Source organism: Alosa sapidissima, chromosome 12, assembly GCF_018492685.1.
Source record: "Alosa sapidissima isolate fAloSap1 chromosome 12, fAloSap1.pri, whole genome shotgun sequence".
NCBI lineage: Eukaryota > Metazoa > Chordata > Actinopteri > Clupeiformes > Clupeidae > Alosa > Alosa sapidissima.
Window position 1 is genome coordinate 814,920 of NC_055968.1, and position 22,077 is coordinate 836,996.

Consider the following 22,077-nt stretch of genomic DNA (forward strand, 5'->3'; position numbering starts at 1 on the left):
ACTGAAGTTCTCAAACTTGTGATAAAGAGACCAGCGGGTCCTCTAACTCTTGTGGGTCGCCACCATTCGCTTAGTGCTGCTATCTCTGACTGACTGACTCCACTGACATGGCCTGACAAAAAAATAACATAGGCGCCAATCAGAGCTAAGGCGAGGCTACAGATTAGCGTTAGGTGTTTTTGTATTTGTTTTATGTATTTGTATACCGTGTATTCTCCGTGTAAATTCATGCACCGAACCGTGACGCCCGTACCGTTTCGGTTCAATACGAATACATGTACCGTTACACCCCCAATGCAGAGTATGGCGATTATGCCATATGCCTGAGGCTAATGAAGATAGAGATTAGGGCTGAAACGATTCATCGAGTTACTCAAATAACTCGAATTCAAAAATTACTCGAGGCAAAAACTCTGCCTCGAAGCCTTGTTTAAATTCCTATGACGCGCAGGGATCTGATTGTTCCGCACGGACTGTTGTTCAGGAACCACTAGCGTGTGATACATTCTGAATTTAGTTGGCGCGATGGCGGAGTCAAGATGTCCATAAATGGCAGAGAATGTTCAGTAAGTTTTCAAGTAAAGTTTTAGGATCATTACATTCTCAAAAAGGAAGAGAACAAGCATCTGAACCGAAAACATCCACTTCATGTTTTTAAGTATCTATCAATCTATCTATCTATCTATCTATTTATCTATCTATCTATCTATCTATCTTCCACGTAGCCTATACATTGATGTTCGCTGATTTTAATCGCATAGGCCTACTGTATTTGTAGCGATGTCGTGATATGATGTTTAGCTTTGATGTTTTTAAGTAGTAGCCTTATTCACGTTCAATTGCAAGAGTATGCCTAAAAAAGAACCCCTTCTTCACATACACACATGACAAGGTTTCGTGGCAAATATGTAGGTCTATCTGAGTAATTTAATATAACTTTCCACCTCACTTGACTCTGCACAATATTGTTACATTCGTGGTTCGTTGCCATGTCAATATCAAACAAAATCACAGATTTCCCTCCATTTCAGTCAACGAGAACACTTTATTGTTGATATGTGCGCTTGCTGTAGGCTAGATAAGGAAAATGTCAAAAAGGAAACGTCAGCGAGCACAGCCTGCGAGCACGAACACAAGCAGGCTGAAATGGGAAAGTTTCCATCCGAAGACTGTTTCTTAAACTAATCATTGACTGTAAAAATGCACTACACATGGCACTAAACCACTCGGTGAGTTGCACAGTTTTGAAAACGAACGTTAAGGGTTGTTTTAGGACATGTTTGAGCCTACTACAGTATGCCCATTGCCAGCCACCCTGAGAAGTCAAAGGCGATTCAAAACGAGTCAGAAAAGTCGAGACAGGACCAATCGTCAAAATTTCGGTGTCCACCACTCTAGTTCATCCAAAACAAACCAGAAAAGGGCCTTAAAGTGCTAAAAACCGGAATTTTCCTTTAAGCTAACTTTTTTTGCGCTAACTTTTGCTTTGCGTTACGTTGTTGCGCATGGTGCATAAGGACATATGGATGAAATGAATTATGTTTTCCATGTCATTTGGTAAAAAAAATGCTCAAAAGCCTAACAACTCAAAGAAAATCTATCTTGGATTGTAAGAGATAAGTGTCTTGTAATGATCATTTTGGTGAGCTCTACAGGAATTACAAACTACAGTATCTCCAGATGTAAATGGTTGCGTATCCTATTACTCAAATTCAATTAAACCCACCAATAAGCTAGACCTTAGTTTCACAGCATAGGTATGTTAGCAACACAGGGCTTAAAAGCATTGACTGTATATATAGAACAAACATAAACGAAACAATGTGTGGAATTTATCTGGGAATAGCAGGGCTTAAATTTCACTGCGGGATTTGCGGGTATTGCGCATAATTTGTTCAAGTCCCGCAACTCTAGCCATCATAATGCGAGAAATTCCCGCATACACTTTTACAGCCTGTCTGATGTTAATATAATCATGAAGTGGCGTGAATGCGGTGCTATTGACCGGACGGATCAACTACCGAGTTGAATTGAACATATCCTCAAGCAGACACACACACACACACACGGAGAGAGAGAGAGAGAGAACCACTTTGCGCTTACGCAAATAGGCTACGCAACCATGGCAAACTTTTACATCTGGAAAGAGCTCCTTGGTAACTATCCTGCTAGCTCAGGTCACGTCAACACTTGATCCCAGAAAGATTGTCTTCAACTTGTTAGTTTTTTGAACATTAAATTTATCTAATGACATAGAAAACATAATGAATTGCATCCACATATCCTTATGCACTATGCACAACTTTTATTCACTAGTCAAGTCAAGTCAAGTCAACTTTATTTCTATAGCACATTTAAAAACAACTGAGTTGAACCAAAGTGCTTACAAACAAACATAAAACAATGACAATGGTACAACAACAATATAACATGGGGGGAAAATAAATAAATAATTGAAATAATACACAAATTGGTCAACAATAAAATAAAGAATAAAGGAATGTGTGTGTGTGTGTGGGGGGGGGGGGGGGTATTAAGGTAGATTAAAAGCTTGGGAGAAAATGAAAGTCTTTAAGTTAGACTTAAAGCAGTCAATGGTTGGAGAGGACTTAATATGTACAGGTAGGCTATTCCAGAGTTGGGGGGCAACAACAGAGAAGGCTCTATCACCCTTAGTCTTAAGGCGTGTTTTGGGGATATAGAGAAGATTCTGAGATGAAGACCTAAGTGATCTTGGAGTGCTGTAAGGAATTAGTAGGTCACCTATGTAACTAGGTGCCAAACCACTGAGGGCTTTGAAGACAAAAAGTAAAATTTTAAACTTAACTCTGTGCTCCACAGGTAACCCGTGCAGCTTAGCCAACACAGGAGTTATATGCTCACGTTTCTTAGAGCCACTTAATAATCTAGCTGCTGCATTTTGAACTAGCTGAAGTCTGTTGAGAGTGGAGTGGGTCAGGCCTGCATATAATGAATTACAATAATCTAGTCTAGAAGTTATGAAAGCATGTATAAGAGTTTCAAGATCGGAGAAGGACAAAAAGGTCTTCAGTTTTGCAATGGTTCTTAACTGGAAAAAGCTGCCTTTGACCACACTATTTATTTGCTTATTAAAATTTAAAGAGGAGTCAAAGAAAACCCCAAGATTCTTTACTTCACTGTGGCAGTTTGCAGAGAGGTCCTAGTGCATTTTTCAAGATAGAAACATCACTTGGAGGGCCAAAAATAATTATATCAGTTTTACTTTCGTTCAGTTGAAGAAAATTTCTTGCCATCCAGCATTTGATGTCACTGAGACAGTTAAAAATATTCTCCAAAGAACAAATGCCATTAGTGTTAACAGGCAGGTAAAACTGAGTGTCATCTGCATAGCAGTGATACTGAATGTTATACTTTTTAAAAATTGAGCCAAGGGGTAGCATATAAAGAGAGAATAAAAGAGGGCCCAAAATGGAACCCTGAGGAACACCACACTTTATAAGGGCAGAGGAAGAGGAGAAATTGCCTAAACTAACTGAAAATGATCTATCACTAAGATAAGAAGAGAACCATTGCAGAACAGAACCCTGGAGACCAACTTCAACCTCCAAGCGTTTTAATAGGATGTTATGGTCAATGGTGTCAAATGCTGCACTCAGATCAAGAAGCACCAAGAGGGCGCAAGATCCAGAATCAACTGCTAAGAGGATGTCGTTTTGGACTTTAAGCAAGGCCGATTCAGTGCTGTGCAGAGATCTAAAACCTGATTGGAATTTATCACATATATTGAACTCACTCAGATAAGAAGAAACCTGAGAGAGGACAACCTTTTCTAGTATCTTTGACAGAAAAGGTAATTTAGAAATAGGCCTATAATTCTTCAGGTCACTGGGCTCAAGGTTAGGTTTCTTAAGTAAAGGTTGCACAATTGCACGTTTAAAACCTGAGGGGACCACTCCATTGGTTAGTGAGTGATTAATTATGGCCAATACAAGAGGGCAGATGATGGTAAACACTTCTTTAAAAAGGCGTGCAGGTAAAACATCTAAGTGGCAGGATGTAGATTTCATATGGGAGACAACCTCAGAAAGCTGGGAGGAAGATATAGCCTGAAACTGTTGGAGGCAGCTAGGTGAAAGTTCTATCACTGAGGGATCCGAATCTGGAGGTGAGATTTGAGATTTTATTTTGTCAATTTTATCGATGAAGAAGTTGAGGAACTTCTCACAGATTTCTGTTGAAGGGGCAAGAGTAGATGACGCAGAGGCAGGATTTATAATAGAGTTAATGGTATTAAATAAAACGTTTGGCCTATGAGCATTATTGTTGATAAGCTGAGCATAATACTCAACCTTTGCTGCCTTAACAGAGTTTTGGTAGGTCTTTAGAGAATCTCTGAAAAGGTCATAGAAGACCTGAAGCTTCTCTTTTTTCCATTTGCGCTCTGCTTTCCTGCAAGATTTTCTGACAGAACGGGTCGTGGCATTTAACCATGGAGTGGTGATAGTTTTGACACGCTTTTGTTTTAGTGGGGCAACACAGTCTAAGGAATTAATGGAATTAATAGAACGGGCAAAGGAATAGGACTTAGGGGGAGATACAGGGGGACCAAACAAAATAGATTCAAATAAAATCAAAAAATGATCAGAGACCCCAACATCCATAATTTCTAAGTTGGAAACATTGAAACCATAAGACAATACTAGGTCTAATGTGTGGCCTTTCTGATGCGTCGGGGCCATAACAGATTGCACAAGATTGAAAGAGTCCACAAGGCATAAAAAGTCCTTAACCAAAGGTTTTGATGGGCAACAGATGTGAATGTTAAAATCCCCTAAAATCATGAAATTGTCAGAGCGAGAGGCCATAAAAGATAGTAGATCAGCAAATTCTTGAATGAAATTACAATTAAGCTTAATTTTTGGTGGTCGGTAAACTAATGCACAGAGAAGGGTGGCATTTATCTTTACAAGCTGTACCTCAAAAGTGGAGAACATATCAATTTGTACAATTCTACATTTAAAGTTGTTATTATAAACAGTGACCAGACCACCTCCACGACCAGTAGACCTAGGGGAATTCATGAAGCTGCAGTGAGGAGGGCAGAGTTCACCAAGTGGAATGACGTCATTTCCGCTGAGCCAAGACTCCGTTATAAACAGAAAGTCCAGGTGATCAGACGTGAAGCGGTCGTTTAAAATGAAAGTCTTGTTACAGATAGATTGTGCGTTCAATAACGCAAATTTGACGGGAGGAGGGTCTTGCGCATGCTGCAGAACTTCCTGCGGTGAACCAGCTGTGAGAACCTTTACCTTCGAATGAAGGTCTTGCGGCGGTTCAGGCGCAGTCTGACATGGTGATGTGACATTCTCAGCAGCTCCATCGAAGTTGTCCAAGATGTGAGAGACAGATTCTCGCTGCGTTGTTGGTCGCTGTAGATTCTCCACTGACACTGTTGGGAGCGAGTTGATTGCGGGAGCGGACTGCTCTGGAAAACCGCGTTGATTAGGCAAGAAATCCCATGGAGATGATGGAGGGATGCTTTCGTCTGTCGCACGGATGATAGAGCGACGTGCGCCTCTGTGCAAGTAGCGTTTCCGCCGGAGGATCCCCGCTGCCCGGCAGAGGTGGAGCACCTCGATGTTGATGGTGTCGGTGGAGGCGAACTGTCGAAGTTCAAGGGGTGTGTACTGAAAGCCCCCCATAGCCAAAACACAAACTCCGACATGGCTTGATGCATCAGCCAGTCCAAAGTGTGCAGTTTAATCACCTAGCTAGCACGAAGCCTCAATCTCCGGCTGGTCAGTCAACCGACTAAACCAGTAGCTGGACGGTCAACCGACTATATGAACCCAGCGTATTCAGGATAGAAAAGGAGAGAGACACTAGCAAACTCGAATCCAGCACAGCTTCCACCACACAAGCAGACAGCAAGTCCAATAGCAGTGAAGGCCTTGCTGATGGCAATCGGCAGTGGGAAAAAAATAAAAATAAATAAAAAATGCTGATCACCAGGCGAAAAAAAAAAAAAAAAAAAAAAAAAACAGCGCAGGTAACGTTAGAACTCGGACTAGAGGCAGACTTCATAAAACGCAATAAAAGTGTGGAAAAACAAAATAATCAGTTTAAATAAAAAAGGCTATCTATAACTGTACAGCTGAATTAACGAATCTACAATAATTGAAGAAAAATAATCAGGAATAAAATAGTAAAATATTAAAAAATCAGAATAAAAACAGGTCAGACGGAGCGGCTTGCAGCCAGCGTCCCCGTTGCTAAGCGACCAAGTGTGACTAGCCACTAGCGACTAGCCTAAAACCGTCAGGCTGAAGGGAGGCTAATTACTCTCACGTATTTTCTTAAAGTGACAGGCACTCAATTACACCTACTCATCACCAATGTGCACTCAATTAGACCAACACACCACATTAAAGATATGCCGTTATAGTTTAAACGTCAATATGAAGCATTCAAATTACTAAATATGTTTAGCTACTAGTAATTACTAGTGAAATGCTATACATTAAAAAATACTAGGGCTGTCAATCGATTAAAAAACTTAATCTAATTAATTACATACTCTGTGATTAATTAATCTAAATGAATCGCATACAGTATATGATTTTTGCTGTGAAAGTATTTTAAATATTTAAATTCAGATGAATCATTGAATAATCAGCATTATTGACATTAAAGTTCAAAAACTCTTTTATTATTATTTTAATAATGGCCATAATAATCTATGATATGACCTAATATGCTGAGGAAAAAAATTCCAAAATGTTTCGGGAAGAAGTTTTTTTTATCACATACATTGCAGAGGACTTTATTTAATCAACACTTTATTTTTATCAACACCATCAGGCCGTTTTTGAAAAGTAAATGTTCCAATCAATGATCTAGGCAGCACATTTTCTTCTCGCTCCTTCGTTTTACAGTCTAATGGTTACTGACTACAACGGCTCGGGGTCAACCCATACAAAAATGTGATATATGGCAATATATGTAAAGTACATATATTATGTATATGTCAATGTATGTCTCACACATATAAGTCACATATATACACATACATGTCAAATATATTTCAAAATATAGCAAAATTGGCCGTTTTTATATATGTCACATTTATTTTCCCAGATATACAAATATATTACAAATATATGTCAGTTGCATATATGTTAATATATGATAAGTTATGTATTTGTACGCATACTAGGGATACCAATATATTGCAAATATATGTCTATGGACATATATTTGCACTCAAAAATATATTGCAAAATATATGTAATGTTCTGCTATGTCACAATATATGTATATTTCAGAAATATAACATTGTTGATGTTCCAAAGAAAACACACAAAATATTTGTTTAACCTTTTATTAAAGTTGAGTTTTTCCACACAAACAGTGAGTAGGCTACACTCTCCAGGTAGAAACTTTTGGCACACTGGTAGTGGCACACATTGATTTGGCATGCAGAATGCACTGTGTTCTCAGGGCAGCAGTCCTCACAAATCACCACCTGCAAACAGGGAACAGAGAAGATTAATATGCTGTAAAACACACAGAACATGAAAAGACCATCACTGAAGCACTACTACCTTCACATGCATCTTTAATAAACACACGCCTTGGCACAAGTAAGCTTAAATAAGGGCTATGAGATGAACATGTAGCCTAATGATCCATACATCAGAATACTTTGACAGGATTTGGGAAAGATTCTTGAAAGATTGAAGTCTTTTAACTAATGCCCCCATTCAAGCATTACTCAAAAGACTATCTTTCAATAATCTTTCCCAGATCTTGTCAAAATCTTCTGTTGTAAGGATGGCTTAACACTACCCTTCACAAACTAAAGATCCATTTAGGCCTACTAATGTTCACGTTAGCCTGCATGGTTATTAGCAGCCACTTTAAATGTAAGTTATAGCTAGGTTAGCTGCTAGCTAACTTACTCACACCTGACATTTCATTCAAACTAAAACTTATATTCATAACGACATCTCAGACAGGCTTTTTGTTGGATATGATGTTAACTAGCTACCATTCTAGATATTTCACATAATGGTAAAGTTAGTTAATGGAAAAGTTAACATTAACAGCTAACATCGCTAACGTTAGCAATATTAGCTCGCTAACGTTATCGATAGCTAATTGATAACATTAACGTTAGCTAATTCTAACATGATGGTTAGACTGTTAACAAACGGATTTGGTTAACATTACATTATAAAAACAATATTTTTCTAACTAATTCCTGTTTACTAAAGGCCTTCTTACCTTGGATATGATGACAGCAGAGTTTGTACAGCTTACACAGTCAGATGCATGACAGGACAGAAAAGTGACGGTTGAAGTCACCGTGGGTTGGATTTCAAAAGTCAGTCAAGGGTGGGGGATGGGTATTGCTGTGTGCGCATGCGCATATCAAGATGAGATAAGCATCCGTTATATTTAAAGTAGCTGTGGCCTCACACATTTTTTGTATGCATATAGTGCAACCCAAAGCGCTCCACACAAAACATTGACACATAAGGCAAAAGATGCTGAGCAGCATAGTCGACATCATACCTGTGACGCCAAGACATAAACAAATTCACACTGTTCTCCATTTAATAATTAATGGAATCAAGTGTATGGATATGTATGCCACCATATATGAAGACTACAAATATGTCTGCCACATATTCACACATAAAGTTCTCCATATATTTAGAAAATAAGTAGTGGAATCTAGTGTATGGATATGTATGCCACCATATATAGAGACTACATATAAGTCTGTCACATATTCACACATAAACTTCTCCATATATTTGGAAAACAAATAATTGGATATAGTATATGAAGATATATAGCATCTTATATGGGAAATTAAAATATTTTGTATGCATGTATGGACATATAGCTTTGAATATATGTTTGACATAAATATTTGAATCACATATATGTCCATATAAGTAAAATAATAAGTCCCTGTTATTTGACATATATGTTCATATATTGCCATATATCACATTTTTGTATGGGAAAGGTCATACAGAATCGATTAATCTGCCTTATTTTTTTTAATCAGTTATTTTTTCTCAAATTAATTAATAAAAATTAATCAGTTATTTTGACAGCCCTAAAAAAATACATTATTAACTAAATACACTCTATATGAATTTAAAAATATATGAAATAGAAACATATCACATAAGCCATCATTTTCAGTCTGTGTTTGTGTGTGTGTAGAGAGAGTCAAGCAGAATCTAGGATGTCCACTGATGTGAATGATCCCACTGCAGTATATATTACTGATGACGTCAGGGTGGTGGGGGCCCCAAAATCAAACACTTTTTTAAAAAAGTATCGAAGAAGTACCCCCCCCCCCCCCTGCCTAAATTGTGCAAATCCCCCCTATGAATAACCTAAGGGGATGCATCTGCTAATAAACTTTAACATAAACACAAACAAATGTGATCTCCTGTGGAATCCCTGACTGTGCCGTCAATGTTAGCCTACTATTATTTGTTGACATCAAACCTGGAGAGGAACGAATGGCAGCTGTTCCCGAAGTTTACTTTTTTAAATTAGGCAACTTTTTTGCAGTGGTGCTTGAATTCTAGGAGTGTCGCTGCCTCACTGCTGAATACATTGTAGGGGCAACACTGGAATTACAGAACTGGCACCAACCCTGGAGTTTCTGGAGGCAAAGTATTTTTGGATTTTGTTATTTAACATTTTCACTTTATTGAACTGAAGCAAATACTGTATAATAGCTGCTATCGTGGCATGGGGGCTTGAAGGGGCGCAGTAGCCCAACTGTAGCTGTCATCTCCACTGTTCTATCTGAATAAAAGGCCTTAATAATAATAATAATAATAATAATAATAATAAAAAGATTTATTGCTTGAATGATGGTTTTGTTCGTTAATTGAGGCTTTGTGTTATTGGGGGCCAAGCAGCGAAGCTGTGTAGGCACCTATTGTGTTTGTATGTTTTCTTCCCTATTATTCCGCCATGGGAGTCTGGCAGCCCATAGAATCGTTTGGTAAAAAGTTCTGAAATTTGGCACACTGATTGGGGACAGTCCAATGAATCATTTCACCAAATCAAGTTTCATGCCGGCACCTCTAGCGCCACCAACAAGCCAAAGTTGGATGTGCGTTCATGCGCGTAACCTTTGACCCATTGGCCTGATTTTCAAAAATGAGGTATCTTTGGAATCCTTGGACCAAGCCGAGTTCTACACATCCTATGCCGTCAATTTGGTTGGATGGTTATCAAAAGTGAAACAAAATTTTCACAGGTCACAAATTGTATCTAATCGTCACCAAACTTGACACACATTATTTTCAGACCATGCCTTATCAATGCATTACTTTCTGGAACAACTGACAAAAGCATGCGTCTGTAACAGCCAATCGAAATTGATAGCGAAGCCGCCAAACAGGAAGTGAGCTCATATCTTGGAAACCCTTTCAGGCATCAAAATCAAACATGGTACACGGACTAAGGGTCAAAATAGGAGAATGCTCAAGAAATTTGGTGATCTTTGACCTCTTAGCAAAAGTGCATTTTGGCTTGAAACTATTGATGTGTTTGGAATTAAAACTTACTAGTGGTGTCTGTTAATACTGTGGGAGGTCTGAAAGATGACAAATGGCAACTTCTGATGTCACTAATCGATCTAGCTGCCATCTTGGATTTTGTCGGAAACACAAAAACATTTTCACAGGTTACGCATTTGATCCGATCTTCACCAAAATTGGCACAGACCATCTTCACAGAATGCCTTATTAGTGCATTACTTTCTGAAGCAATTGACAAAATCGTTTGCTCGTGACAGCCAATCGAAATAGGTGGCAACGCTGCTAAACAGGAAGTGAACTTAAATTCGAACCAGTCTTCGGTTGTTTGACATGAAACTTGCTGTGACTGCTTATAGCCATATATCTGATGTAACAACATTGAGTTGCATGGCAACTCCAGCTTGTTTGCTTGGTCCCCTCATTGCTGCTTGCAGCTATATTTAATAGTGTTTTTCTTTCTCTCTCTCTCTTCTCTTTCCCAAGGTGTTTCTATTCCATCAACCCAGCGAATAGATCTACAGTGGAGGAGACAAACACATCTGTCTTCATATGTACCCCAGAGTTCTCACCCCAATTCTGATGTCATGATGTCTGATTATTGACTAAGCTCAGTAAGATTTTACTTTGAGGTCTTTATCTGTTTAGTTCTTCAAGGTAAAGAGTTTAAGATATATTTTTGTTTACATTCCATTGTTACTGAGTGCTTTTTGCCAATGCCAGTTTGTAGTACACTAATGTCTGTAAACTCTTTCCCTAGAATTTACAGAGGTTTTGCTCCAATAAAGTATTTTTGGTTAAAACTCTAGATCTGTGTATGAACAGATGATGAAACATACTTGTATAGAAGGCTGGTATTTCAGATCTATACTATACTTAAGTCTTTATACCATTGCAATATTCAGATATTGCTTTTGCATAAATAGTTATTAATGCATCAAAATACATTACATCGTAAATAATTGTTGAGGAGTATCTACAAACAAATTCAATTAAATAACACTCCTATAATTAAGGCTTTTACAGTGAAATAATATTGCTTGTTTAATATTTTTCAGTAAAATTGAATGGGATTTGATGTACAAGAAGTGGCAACTTGGTATAAATTTTACTGGAAAAAAATGTTATATAGCGTAATGGTCATGCTAATTTAGCAGAAATCCAAAGTTGTATATGCAGGTTCAAAATGTTAAATTTACAAGTTGTTTTGTAAAGATTATGTATGTAAATATACAGTTGTGCTTTTTTTACCGACTTTCTGGAAACACAGTTGGCTTATTTGTTTTCCCACTAAAAATACAGGAATTTTTTCAAGTGCTATATATTTTTGTAGTAGAACCGTGAATGCTGAACCGTGAAACATTCACAAGTTGATGTTTTCACCATGAACGTTGACAGTTAATTTCAAAGTAATTTCGACCAAATTACCACAAACTGCAATGAACTTTCATAGTAGGATTGTAAACATGGATGATTGTTTTAAAGAGAACTTTAATAGTTCAACCATGAATTATATTACAGTTTTAATATGAAATTTCACAGATCATATTCATACATTTTCATAGTAGAACTGTGAATGCTGAACTGTGAAACATTCACAAGTTGATGTTTTCACTGTGAACTATTACAGTTAATTTCAAAGTAATTTCGACCAAATTACCACAAACTGCAATGAACTTTCATAGTAGGATTGTAAACATGGCTGATTGTTTTAAAGATAACTTTAATAGTTCAACCATGAATTATATTACAGTTTTAATATGAAATTTCACAGATCATATTTATACATTTTCATAGTAGAACTGTGAATGCTGAACCGTGAAACATTCACAAGTTGATGTTTTCATCATGAACTTTGACAGTTAATTTCAAAGTAATTTCGACCAAATTACCACAAACTGCAATGAACTTTCATAGTAAAATTGTAAACATGGATGATTGTTTACAGTGAACTTTAACAGTTCAACCATGAAGTACTTTACAGTTTTAATATGAAGTTTTACAGTTCATTTTTACCTGGGTTATGTCGCTGGTGATCAGCGGTTTTCCCATCAACCCCCGGATTCGGGATAGGCCTACCGTCACCGTTAGCCAGTTATCCTCTCTAGTGTGGCAGTGTTTTCAATTTGATAGTGTAGCCCTGGATTGCACAATAAAAGCCTGTGTTAATCTGTGTGTTTTTACTTTAGATGGAAAACAAAAAACCTTATGACAGGAGTCCACCTCTGAGGCTGAAATGTGTGGCAACGAGATCAAGGCCCTTGGCAAAATCGTTCATCTTCGGGGAAGCAGTGGGGGCGGAATGGTCGTCTCTCAACTACTGTATGCTGACCGATGGTAAAGCTGTTTACTTGTTGGTTCTGCCGGAGGGAAAAGAAGATAAAGTGTTTTTTAACCAGACCTATGTCTTCAAACACCTCGTCATCAAAGACACGCAGGCATACTACAACGACAACACAGTGTGCTACAAGTCTTACGAGATGGCTGTGAGTCCCGAGATCCTCGACCAAGCTGCCAAACTACTGCTTCCCCCCTCCAAACCTGTCAAAGCAGCAGAGATAAACACGTCAGCATCTCAGTACCTGACTGTCGAAGGACAGGTTATCTCAGTAAGTATCCTAGGCTAGTATGAAATGCCAGGCTGTCTGTTTGCTGTAATAGAATCGATTAAAAATAGGCCCACATGACTTTTTAACTATTAGTCATACAAAAATAGGCAAAAATCATTTTGGACACGATGACGGCGATCATGACATTCAAGAATGATTCTCTTTCTTGAATGTCATCTGTCGTCTCTAGCTAGGCTACTTAGGCGACTTGTGTTAAGCTATTTGTCAGTAGCCTAAGCTTGCAATGGCATGATTTCAAGTGACGTGAAAATAGCCCAAGTCCAAAATGATGGTATCATACACATAGAGAATGCGTTTTATTGCCTTTTCCATACTTATGATTTTTACTAGGCCTATAATAAAAATCGAATTGGCAGCATTAAACCACACTGATATGACCAATGCAGTGTTAAATTCACTTAGCCTACCCTACGAGCTGTAGTTTAATTATATTTGTCCCTCTACAGTTTTGGCTGCCTTTTCCTCATCATCTAATCTATTCAATAAAATTATAGCTTGCTAGCAAAAGAACATGTTAGCGCTTTACCCTGACACCGGAGCGACAGAGAGAAGCGGTCGCGGACAGGGGCGATTCTAGACCTAGAGCTTTGCTGGGGCACAGGCCCCCAACTTCCAAAAATTAACTGTGCGCGCAATATGAAATAAATGGCTAGCCTGATTTGGACCATCACATATCTCCCCTATGTCACAGACATCCTCCTCCATACTCTGAATAGTTTTACATCTAGCCCCCATAATATCCTCATCCGTTTCTTGCCTGTCTCTCTCCTCCTCCTCCCCCTGCCTGGTACTGGACTGCCCAGCCTGTGCTCTTTCTCCCCTCTCTTCTCCCTCTCTTTGACCTTCTTCTCCTCCTCCTCCTCCAGCACTCTCCCTCAATTGTTGTAGCAGCCACTATCCAGCAACATCCAAATACATAGGCATAAGTAGGCCTATACTCACTGCATGAATTTAATAGGCTTTCCTACTAACACAAGGGAAGCTTATTTTTAGTCAAAATTGAGATATACTTCCCTCCCAGGCAAGGGTCCTAGACATCCTGGCAATACTGCAGTTCTTTGTAGCTTAAATAGCCTACTAAAGCCTTCATACTGACTTTTGGTGATAATTTGCAAATGTAGCCTATAATAATCTACACAGATGGCTACTCTGATTCTGTGCATATTATTATAGGCTACATTTGCAAATGCAACAAACTTATTTAAGTTTGCCATTAAACCATTGATCAAATCACAGCACTGGCTATTACCAGCATAAATGTTAATGTTACCGTTAATGTGGGCAAAATTATCATACCTCCCTCATCCTCCTCACTCCCTCTGACTCTGTTCAGGAAGAATTTTCTGATGTCCATCTCTGAATAGTTTATCAGAAGGCTATGTTTAGTTTTACAGTAGGACAGCTTCACAAACAGTATAGGCTACTTTTTCAGGACTCTCTACAGTATACGTATAAATCACTATTAATTGTCCGCATGTGTGCATGCAGCCTACGCATGGTGTGAGTGTGTGTGTGAGTGACAGAGCACAAGCTGGTAAACTGTTGCTAAATATAGGCTACAATGACGCTAAGCATTGAAAAACAGATGCTAGTTATGTGGGTAACACTCTCTAACAGCGATCAACTTGTCATTTTTTCTGTCAAACAAGTTGTGAATTTGTTGTAATATTAAACAGGGGACAACTTACTCTGTGCTCAAAGTGATGAAACGAGCTCCAGCGGATTCCACAGTGTATGTGTGTGCAGTACAACGAAACACTCGGAAGAATCATTTTCATTGGTTATTGCGTTCAATCTTACCCAGCTAACAAGGTGCTATTTCCTGATTGGCTATTATGGCCCCTTTCTTTATTCCTTGTTTTTTTATTGGCTGGTAAGTGACAGGTTCGAGCCATGATTAAAGAAGGCACGGAGATGCGCTCATGAATGCCGTTTCCAGTGAGAGCCGCGCTAGAATTTTACTGGGGCACTGGAGACTTTTACTAAGGCACGTGCCCCAGTGAATAAGTTCTAGTGACGCCCCTGGTCACGGAACTGTGATATCAACGCAATGTTCTGTACCGCGCTCCCTCTCATTGCACCTATTCAAATTCTGATTGGGTTAGGCCTATGTGTTATGTCTTAACCCAATCTTGGTTTGATCATGTTCGGCATAGGCTATTTGTAAAAACAGAAGCGTCATCTAGGCCGATTTTATTCATCATTTTCAGGCTGCACTGAGAGAAAGTGGGCTGGCTTAGGTCTTGCACATTGCCTACAATAAATGTTTACAACAACTTCAGTGTAATACATTACTATCTAATTCTACTTTTAGTCTTTACCTTAAAAAAACAAGTTTAGCAAATAAGCTCACCGTAAGCGTGATGTCAAGCAACATGTGTGACTCCCCACAGGTCGGTGCAATTCGCCAAGTACGCCTGAAGGATGTCCCAATACCCATCCTCGAGCTATATTTGCAGGACGCAGACGTAGAGCTCGCTGTTTCCTTGTGGAGAGAGATGGCGTTATCAACGATTGTTGTTGGTGATTGGGTCAGGATTTCGCACCTGAGGAAGCCCACCAACACTGCCTACGGGTTTAAATTAAATACCTCCACATTTACAACAGTTACAGTGAGTACCTTGAACACTAGGTCTGCCACGTGTGTGACTGTGCCTTCTCCTGTGCTGTGGAGGAGCTTCTTATTCCCGCCATTGTGACGTCACAGTGACGTTGTTCTCATTGGGATCTCTGGATCCAGAAGGCCTAAGCCTTATTATTTTAAATATCAGTGGATTTTTCACAAACTCAAACATAAAAACGTTTATGATTTATCATAAATGACTATTTTCTGTTTTGGCTGAATACATTAGTGAGGTCAACAGCATGCAATGCCTGTTACATAGGTTGTCAGGTCTCTTGTGTGACCTCTGTGTCAGTATGAATGGTGGCATCACACCCTGTACACATAGTGACCATTTGTTCTCTCAGTAACAGCCTAGTCTAGTGATTCCCATGCTATTCATCTCATGGTGCACTAGCCATAACCACCCTTTTTTGACGCATAAAAACATAGCACATTCTATTGACGCATTCCAGGCATCATGATTAATTAGCTGCCCTACATGATAACAAATACCAAAATCAAAATGTGCAACTGGTCTCTGAGCTCTCAAACTAAAAAAAGCAGTGTGGAGAACAACATTATGAAATACAAAGAACAAGGAGAATATTTTAAAAAATCATTTGAAACACCTTTCCGACACTGCCTTTTTCATCTCGCGTACCCCCTAGTGGAAGCTTGCGTATCACTGGTGGTACACGTACCTGGTCTAAGTAAAGAGTACTATCAGTGTTTGTTTAATAAAATATGGTTAACCCTTTGGTTATATTACCTTTGTTTTGTTTGTTTTGCCTTTCTGCAGAAATTATATTACCTTTGTTTTGTCTTTCTGCAGAAAATACAATCAGAAGTCTCCACTGTGGAGGTGACACTGATTGGGGCCGAGGTGGGGGAGACTGGTGCCAAAGTGTTAATGGACACAGGGTTGGAGCTGCAAGTCCCACTGACAGATTGGAGGGGGACAGAGCAGGAGTTTTTGGAGAGGCTCCCCCTCAAGCTGACTCTGGACATCATGGGGGATTTCATCACATCTGCCCATAAGCTTTTTGAGGTAAGTGTAGCTCACACTCATTCACGGCCACTCATTGTACATCAACCACAGTAATACAAATCCAGCCTATTGGAGAGTATACTGAAAACACTTTCTGAAGTAAATTGTCAATTCCATTTTGACACTGGTGAAACAGCATATTCATCCAGCAGAGGAGAGTGTTCATTGGCAAACAATAATCACTGTCATTGTCTATTGTTGGCTGAGGAAGTCTTTAGTAGCTGTGAAAGTACACACTTCACATGAACTAGTTCAATGTCCTGTTCAACAGTGAGGAAGTAACTATGTGCTTATCTTTTCACATAAACCCTCCTCAAAATCAGCTGTTGCATGATTACCATCTCCAACAGTATTATCTGGACCTAAACAGTACTAGTGACCAGGCTTGGAATTTCACCATTCTGGGGGCAAGGCCACTTGGCCTTCAGTTGGGCATATTTGGTGGGGGGCACAAAGGCCACATGTCAGGGCACCAAGGCCAAAGTTAACTATACAGTAGTAGGCTATAAAAATGATCAAAGTTGTATTTAGCCTATTCACTGCAGTAGACCTGCATCACTGTATGAAACATTTAAAACACTGTAAATCATCTGATCATCTAATATTTACAGATATCTAGGCTATATATAACATTTATTTTATATTTGGCCTGTTATGAAATCATGTATTGAACAATGTAAGCACAGCGCAGCTTTAAGAAACTCAAATAGCCTAGATGCATGCTTAGCATTTTGTGATCATTAAGGCTACTTTCACAAACTCTTCCTCTGATTTACCAATATCTACGCGATATTTGTAACATTTATTTTGTATTTGGCCCGTTATGAAATCATGTGGAACAATTTAAACACATTGTAAAACTTAAAGCCCAAATTTGGAGACATCCATGTATGTCGAACTTTACTGCAAATTCAAAACTGTATTACTCTGGAACGGCTAACTGTATAGGGGACTGCTTTACACCTTTGTGTTCGGTAAGGTCTCCTGTTTATTCTGATATATGGTTTGTCATGTGTTAAAAGAAGGGTTCGTAAAGTATTCCACCGAGATAAATGGGTAGGGAGATCATGGGACGCAAAACCTTCAGTAGAATGTATGATTAAATTGAATTATATTATTTACTTTTCTCGCGAACCGTTCAACACAGCAATTATCGGCTAACATTGTTTAAAAGCTGAGAAAAAGCTCTTTCATGTGATACTTGTGATGTCTGTGTGATGAATAGGCTACTTCGCGAGTAGTTCAACTGAGAATGGGTGAATTTGGACGCACTTTCTTTCTTGCGATGTCACTTTCTCCACTGCGTAAAAGACTAAATTAATTTGCGCTGTGAATGCTAAGATAATTTTGACAGGCCACAGGCTAAATAAAAATCGCTATTAGTAGGACGCAAAGCAGAATATTGAAAGAAGGGGGCACCAAGGCCACCGTGGCCTATAAACCTCTGATTTTCAAAGGGGCCTCACGGCCAACCCAAGGGGCTACGACGGCCATGGCCGTCGTGGCCGCCGTGAAATTCCTACCCTGCTAGTGACTAAGTTCAAATTACATTACATTACATTACATTTAGCAGACACTTCTTTTTTAAATTTAAATTATTTAGTTATAAATGTATTTAGTTAACAGATCATAGAAAAATGAACTTGTTCGGTTAAGTTGCTATACAACTACTCAACTCTGCACAATAATGACATGGAGGGAGTTCTTTGGCATGAGCATGCCTCTCTCCATGCCATATTTACTTACTGTAGGCCTTCCACACTAACCACATTTACTTACTATACTAACATATGACAACTGGGCTGGTTGATGATGTCTTTATATGTATTCATTTTCTTTATTCTTTCATATGTTATACTTGCCTTCGTTATGATTTTGTACTGTTCACTTTTGCACTGCCTCTATGGACACAGGCTTTTCACATTTTTACTGTTCACATTGCACTGCACCTCTTCTGCCAATAAATGTGCAATGATCAACTTACCCTAGCTTTGGTCTTAGTTCAATGTTTTTGCGGACTAAAGCCGAAGGTCTTTTTTGATGCTTCATAATTAACAAAGGTTTTTTTTTTTCATTTGACAACTGTGTGTATACAAAGGTGTCAAATAAATACTTCTTCATTTTGCTTCAAATTCTTTATTTTGTCTATTTTCAGGAGGTGTGGGAACAGGGGGAGGCCGAAGACCTCGGCGTGGATGCAGAGGAAGGGCTGGAGGGGCTGGAGGATTTCTAATTGCTTTTTGTTTTTTGCTTGTTATTTGTTGACATTAGCTTAGTTCTATGTGTTCTGTTTGTTATATTTATATTGTATCTATATATGTTTGTTGATATTCTTACTTAATAAATTACATACATTTTCACTCTTTGAACTTTTGTTTAATGAGGTAGGATTGACTTGCATTAAACTCATTCATACCAATAGATTTCACATGTATAAAAAATAAAATATAATAGTTGGCAAAAGCAGTTTAAAAGTATGACAAAAGTTATAGGCTTAAAGTAGTAACACCAGTGTACTAAAATCTACCTTCACATTAGCCTAGAAATCTAGACGCACCCTAGCGGCGGCAAATTAATTTGCTCAGCCTGCACGTCTAGTATCAAACCATAGGGATTGGGATAGGCATTGGGATCTATTGGCTGACGCCGTGGACTTCATCCAATCACAGCGCTCTATTTTGTTAGAGAGTCTTAAGGCGGGCTTAACAGGATAACGACAGTCCTGCGACGGTGAACAACAATGAAGGTGGCTATGGCGAACGAAGAGCGGTTGTTTGAATCGGCGTTGGCGTCAACTTTGGAGAAGTTGGACTTGTGCTTTTCTTTGAAAGTTGAGCAACACAATGCACTTAAGTCATTCCTTTCGAAGAAGGATGTATTTGCCGTTTTGCCGACCGGATACGGATATGGTCGTAGCGCTGGCCTATTGCATGCCTAGGCAGTTTGAAAGACAATTATCTGCCCGCCCCTTGGATTAAGCGAGGTGAATGGTTCGATTCCAGACTATACATTTCAATGATATAGGATGGCCCGCTAGGCTACCTTCACATATCTGTCACCTTTGTAGTTGTATGGTTTACTCACTAAATTGGTCCATATTAGGCTAACTTTTATGATTGCCACCAAATTGGAAGTCAGGCGATGGTGAGAAGGTCAATCAGGTAAGCTTTTCCAAGCTCCGCTGAGGAATCTTTCAAGAAAAGCTGGGGAGTCACTCTCACAGATTAGTCTAGATGTCCTTAGAAATCAATTACCATAGGCTTAAAAGGCCTCTGAGTAATGGCTACCAGTTTTATTGCATATAACAAAGAAAGTACTTTAGGCATATTACATTTCATATAGGCCTAATCTATTTGTTTAGGCTACATCTGTGTTTGCATTTACTGCAGTCTTCACCACAAAGCTGTCACAAAACAACACAAGTGGTATTATTTCGGATTGGTAGGTAGGCTATGATTTATGAGTAGGCTAGGGCCAAATAAATAATGCATCATGAACATAAATAAAAAGGAGTTAAATAGGCCTACATGGTTTCAGACAGTGTTGGCTATGGTGCAATTACTCACCCTGTACTCACCTTGAAGTTGGATTAAAACAAAATACGCTCCTCCGGCCAGAGACCCAGGAGATCATGCCGAAAATGTACTGAGCGTTCTAGCTCATAATTGCACCATAGCCAACACTGTCTGAAGAGGATTTCTACTTTGGTATCAAAGATGCATGCCCTTCCATCAACGACAGATGAACTACGAGAGGCATCTCATGAAGTGAGTACAGCAACTACTGGAAATGCAGAGAATGTAACCCAGCAGTCTAATATCACTGCTAATAGAGCAGATGAATGCATCGACCTCACAAAGGGAAATGTGAGTACAGAGCCTTGGCACAGGCAAGGTGCCAGACCAAAAAACAAAAAACGTAATACAAGAACTGTAATTACCTCAACACCAGAAAATTCAGATGTTAACTTCAGGCCTCGTATCAGAAATACAGACAGATCAGCAAACTACTACAGGGCTTGTGGTCCTAAGGGAAGCCCACAACCCCTAACACTATGGAACAGATTTGAATGCCTCCGGGACGTGAGAGAGGAATTTCCCAGGGAACAGACCCAAAGCAGGCAGCGATCAAACCACAACAATAGAAAGATGGGCACAGACAAGAAGCAGCACTCGACACCTATTCATCCCACAACCCTCGTTCTAGGCGACTCTGCTGTGAAACATATAAATGGGGAAAGGATGATTGTATGTTGTTTCAGTGTCTGACACAAAAAACAAGCTTGCAGAACTGGTGTCAAAATATGCAACTATCAAGCGCATCATTGTGCATGTTGGAGCAAATGACATCTACAGAGAACAGCTGTATGTCAAAGAAGATTTCAAGGAACTTTTCTCGGCCCTATATGAGCTTGGAATACAAATTTTCACCAGTGGCCCACTCCCAGCAGAGGGAAGCTTTGTATTTTCCAGACTATTCAGTTTAAACACCTGGCTCGCAAAAACATGCTTTTCAGTTGGGATGAATTTTATTGACAATTTTAACCTTTTTTGGAATCGCAGGGAATACTTCAGACCAAATAGCACAGAGCTGAGTTGGACTGGGGCCAAGATCTTAACCGAATACTATCACCTCTCTCTCCTGCACCCAACATTTTTTCTGCCAACCTTGAGCCGAGCCTCTGATAAGCGCTCAGTGGCCATACAGACGGAACAAGCGGATGACCGCAACAACTCAGCTAAACCAAAACACTCTACACAGGCTGAAACAGAGATATGCCCAACCTCCCCTGCTGTGGGGCCCTCTGATAACCACCCGCTAGCCTCCACTGAAATGCAGACCTTGGAGAAACATAAACAACCAGCTCAACAATGCCAAGCCATGTCCACTGGACAAGATAAGATGGGTGCTGCTAAAATGACTCAAAGTCAATCACTGGCGTCAAACTCCCTGGAATCTCAGCAAACAAATGGATGTGATGAGCATGAGGAGATAGCACCTATCAAAGCTGCTGAGAGGATATCAGAAAGGAAGGGTCATGTTGTAACACCAGTACCAATACCCCTCCCCACCTCCGTCGTGCACATGATGTTCCCTGCAAGAATGGAGAGACTGCTACCAGTAGCCATGCAGAGTTTTACTAGCCCAAGATCATTAGCACCAAAGAAGCGAAGGGCACCTCCACCCCCTCGCCCTCCCCCTCCCCGTTTAGAAGGATCTCTTAAGCAGCAG

At 39.4% G+C, this 22,077-nt stretch overlaps 1 protein-coding gene and 1 long non-coding RNA gene across 9 annotated transcripts in view; one reads left to right on the forward strand and one right to left on the reverse strand.

Annotated features, from left to right (window-relative positions):
- Nucleotides 1–19,205, forward strand: part of LOC121677457 — a 47,661-nt gene extending 28,456 nt beyond the window's left edge. For 7 of the 8 annotated variants that reach the window (XM_042056208.1, XM_042056213.1, XM_042056209.1 and 4 more), the window contains 5 exons: nt 11,049–11,176; nt 12,752–13,171; nt 15,586–15,804; nt 16,630–16,845; nt 19,001–19,205. In XM_042056208.1, the coding sequence (XP_041912142.1) occupies nt 12,752–13,171; nt 15,586–15,804; nt 16,630–16,845; nt 19,001–19,078 (933 nt within the window). In that variant the 5' untranslated portion in view covers nt 11,049–11,176 and the 3' untranslated portion in view covers nt 19,079–19,205. The remainder of the gene's footprint in view (nt 1–11,048; nt 11,177–12,751; nt 13,172–15,585; nt 15,805–16,629; nt 16,846–19,000) is intronic. The other variant, XM_042056215.1, reaches the window with a different exon arrangement.
- LOC121677480 lies at nt 7,025–15,634 on the reverse strand. Its single transcript, XR_006020992.1, has 6 exons — nt 15,546–15,634; nt 13,040–13,103; nt 12,786–12,922; nt 12,579–12,702; nt 8,269–8,396; nt 7,025–7,507 (listed from the first exon to the last, which is right to left on the reverse strand). It is a non-coding gene; the product is annotated as an uncharacterized LOC121677480 (long non-coding RNA).
- Nucleotides 19,206–22,077: the final 2,872 nt, after the last annotated feature.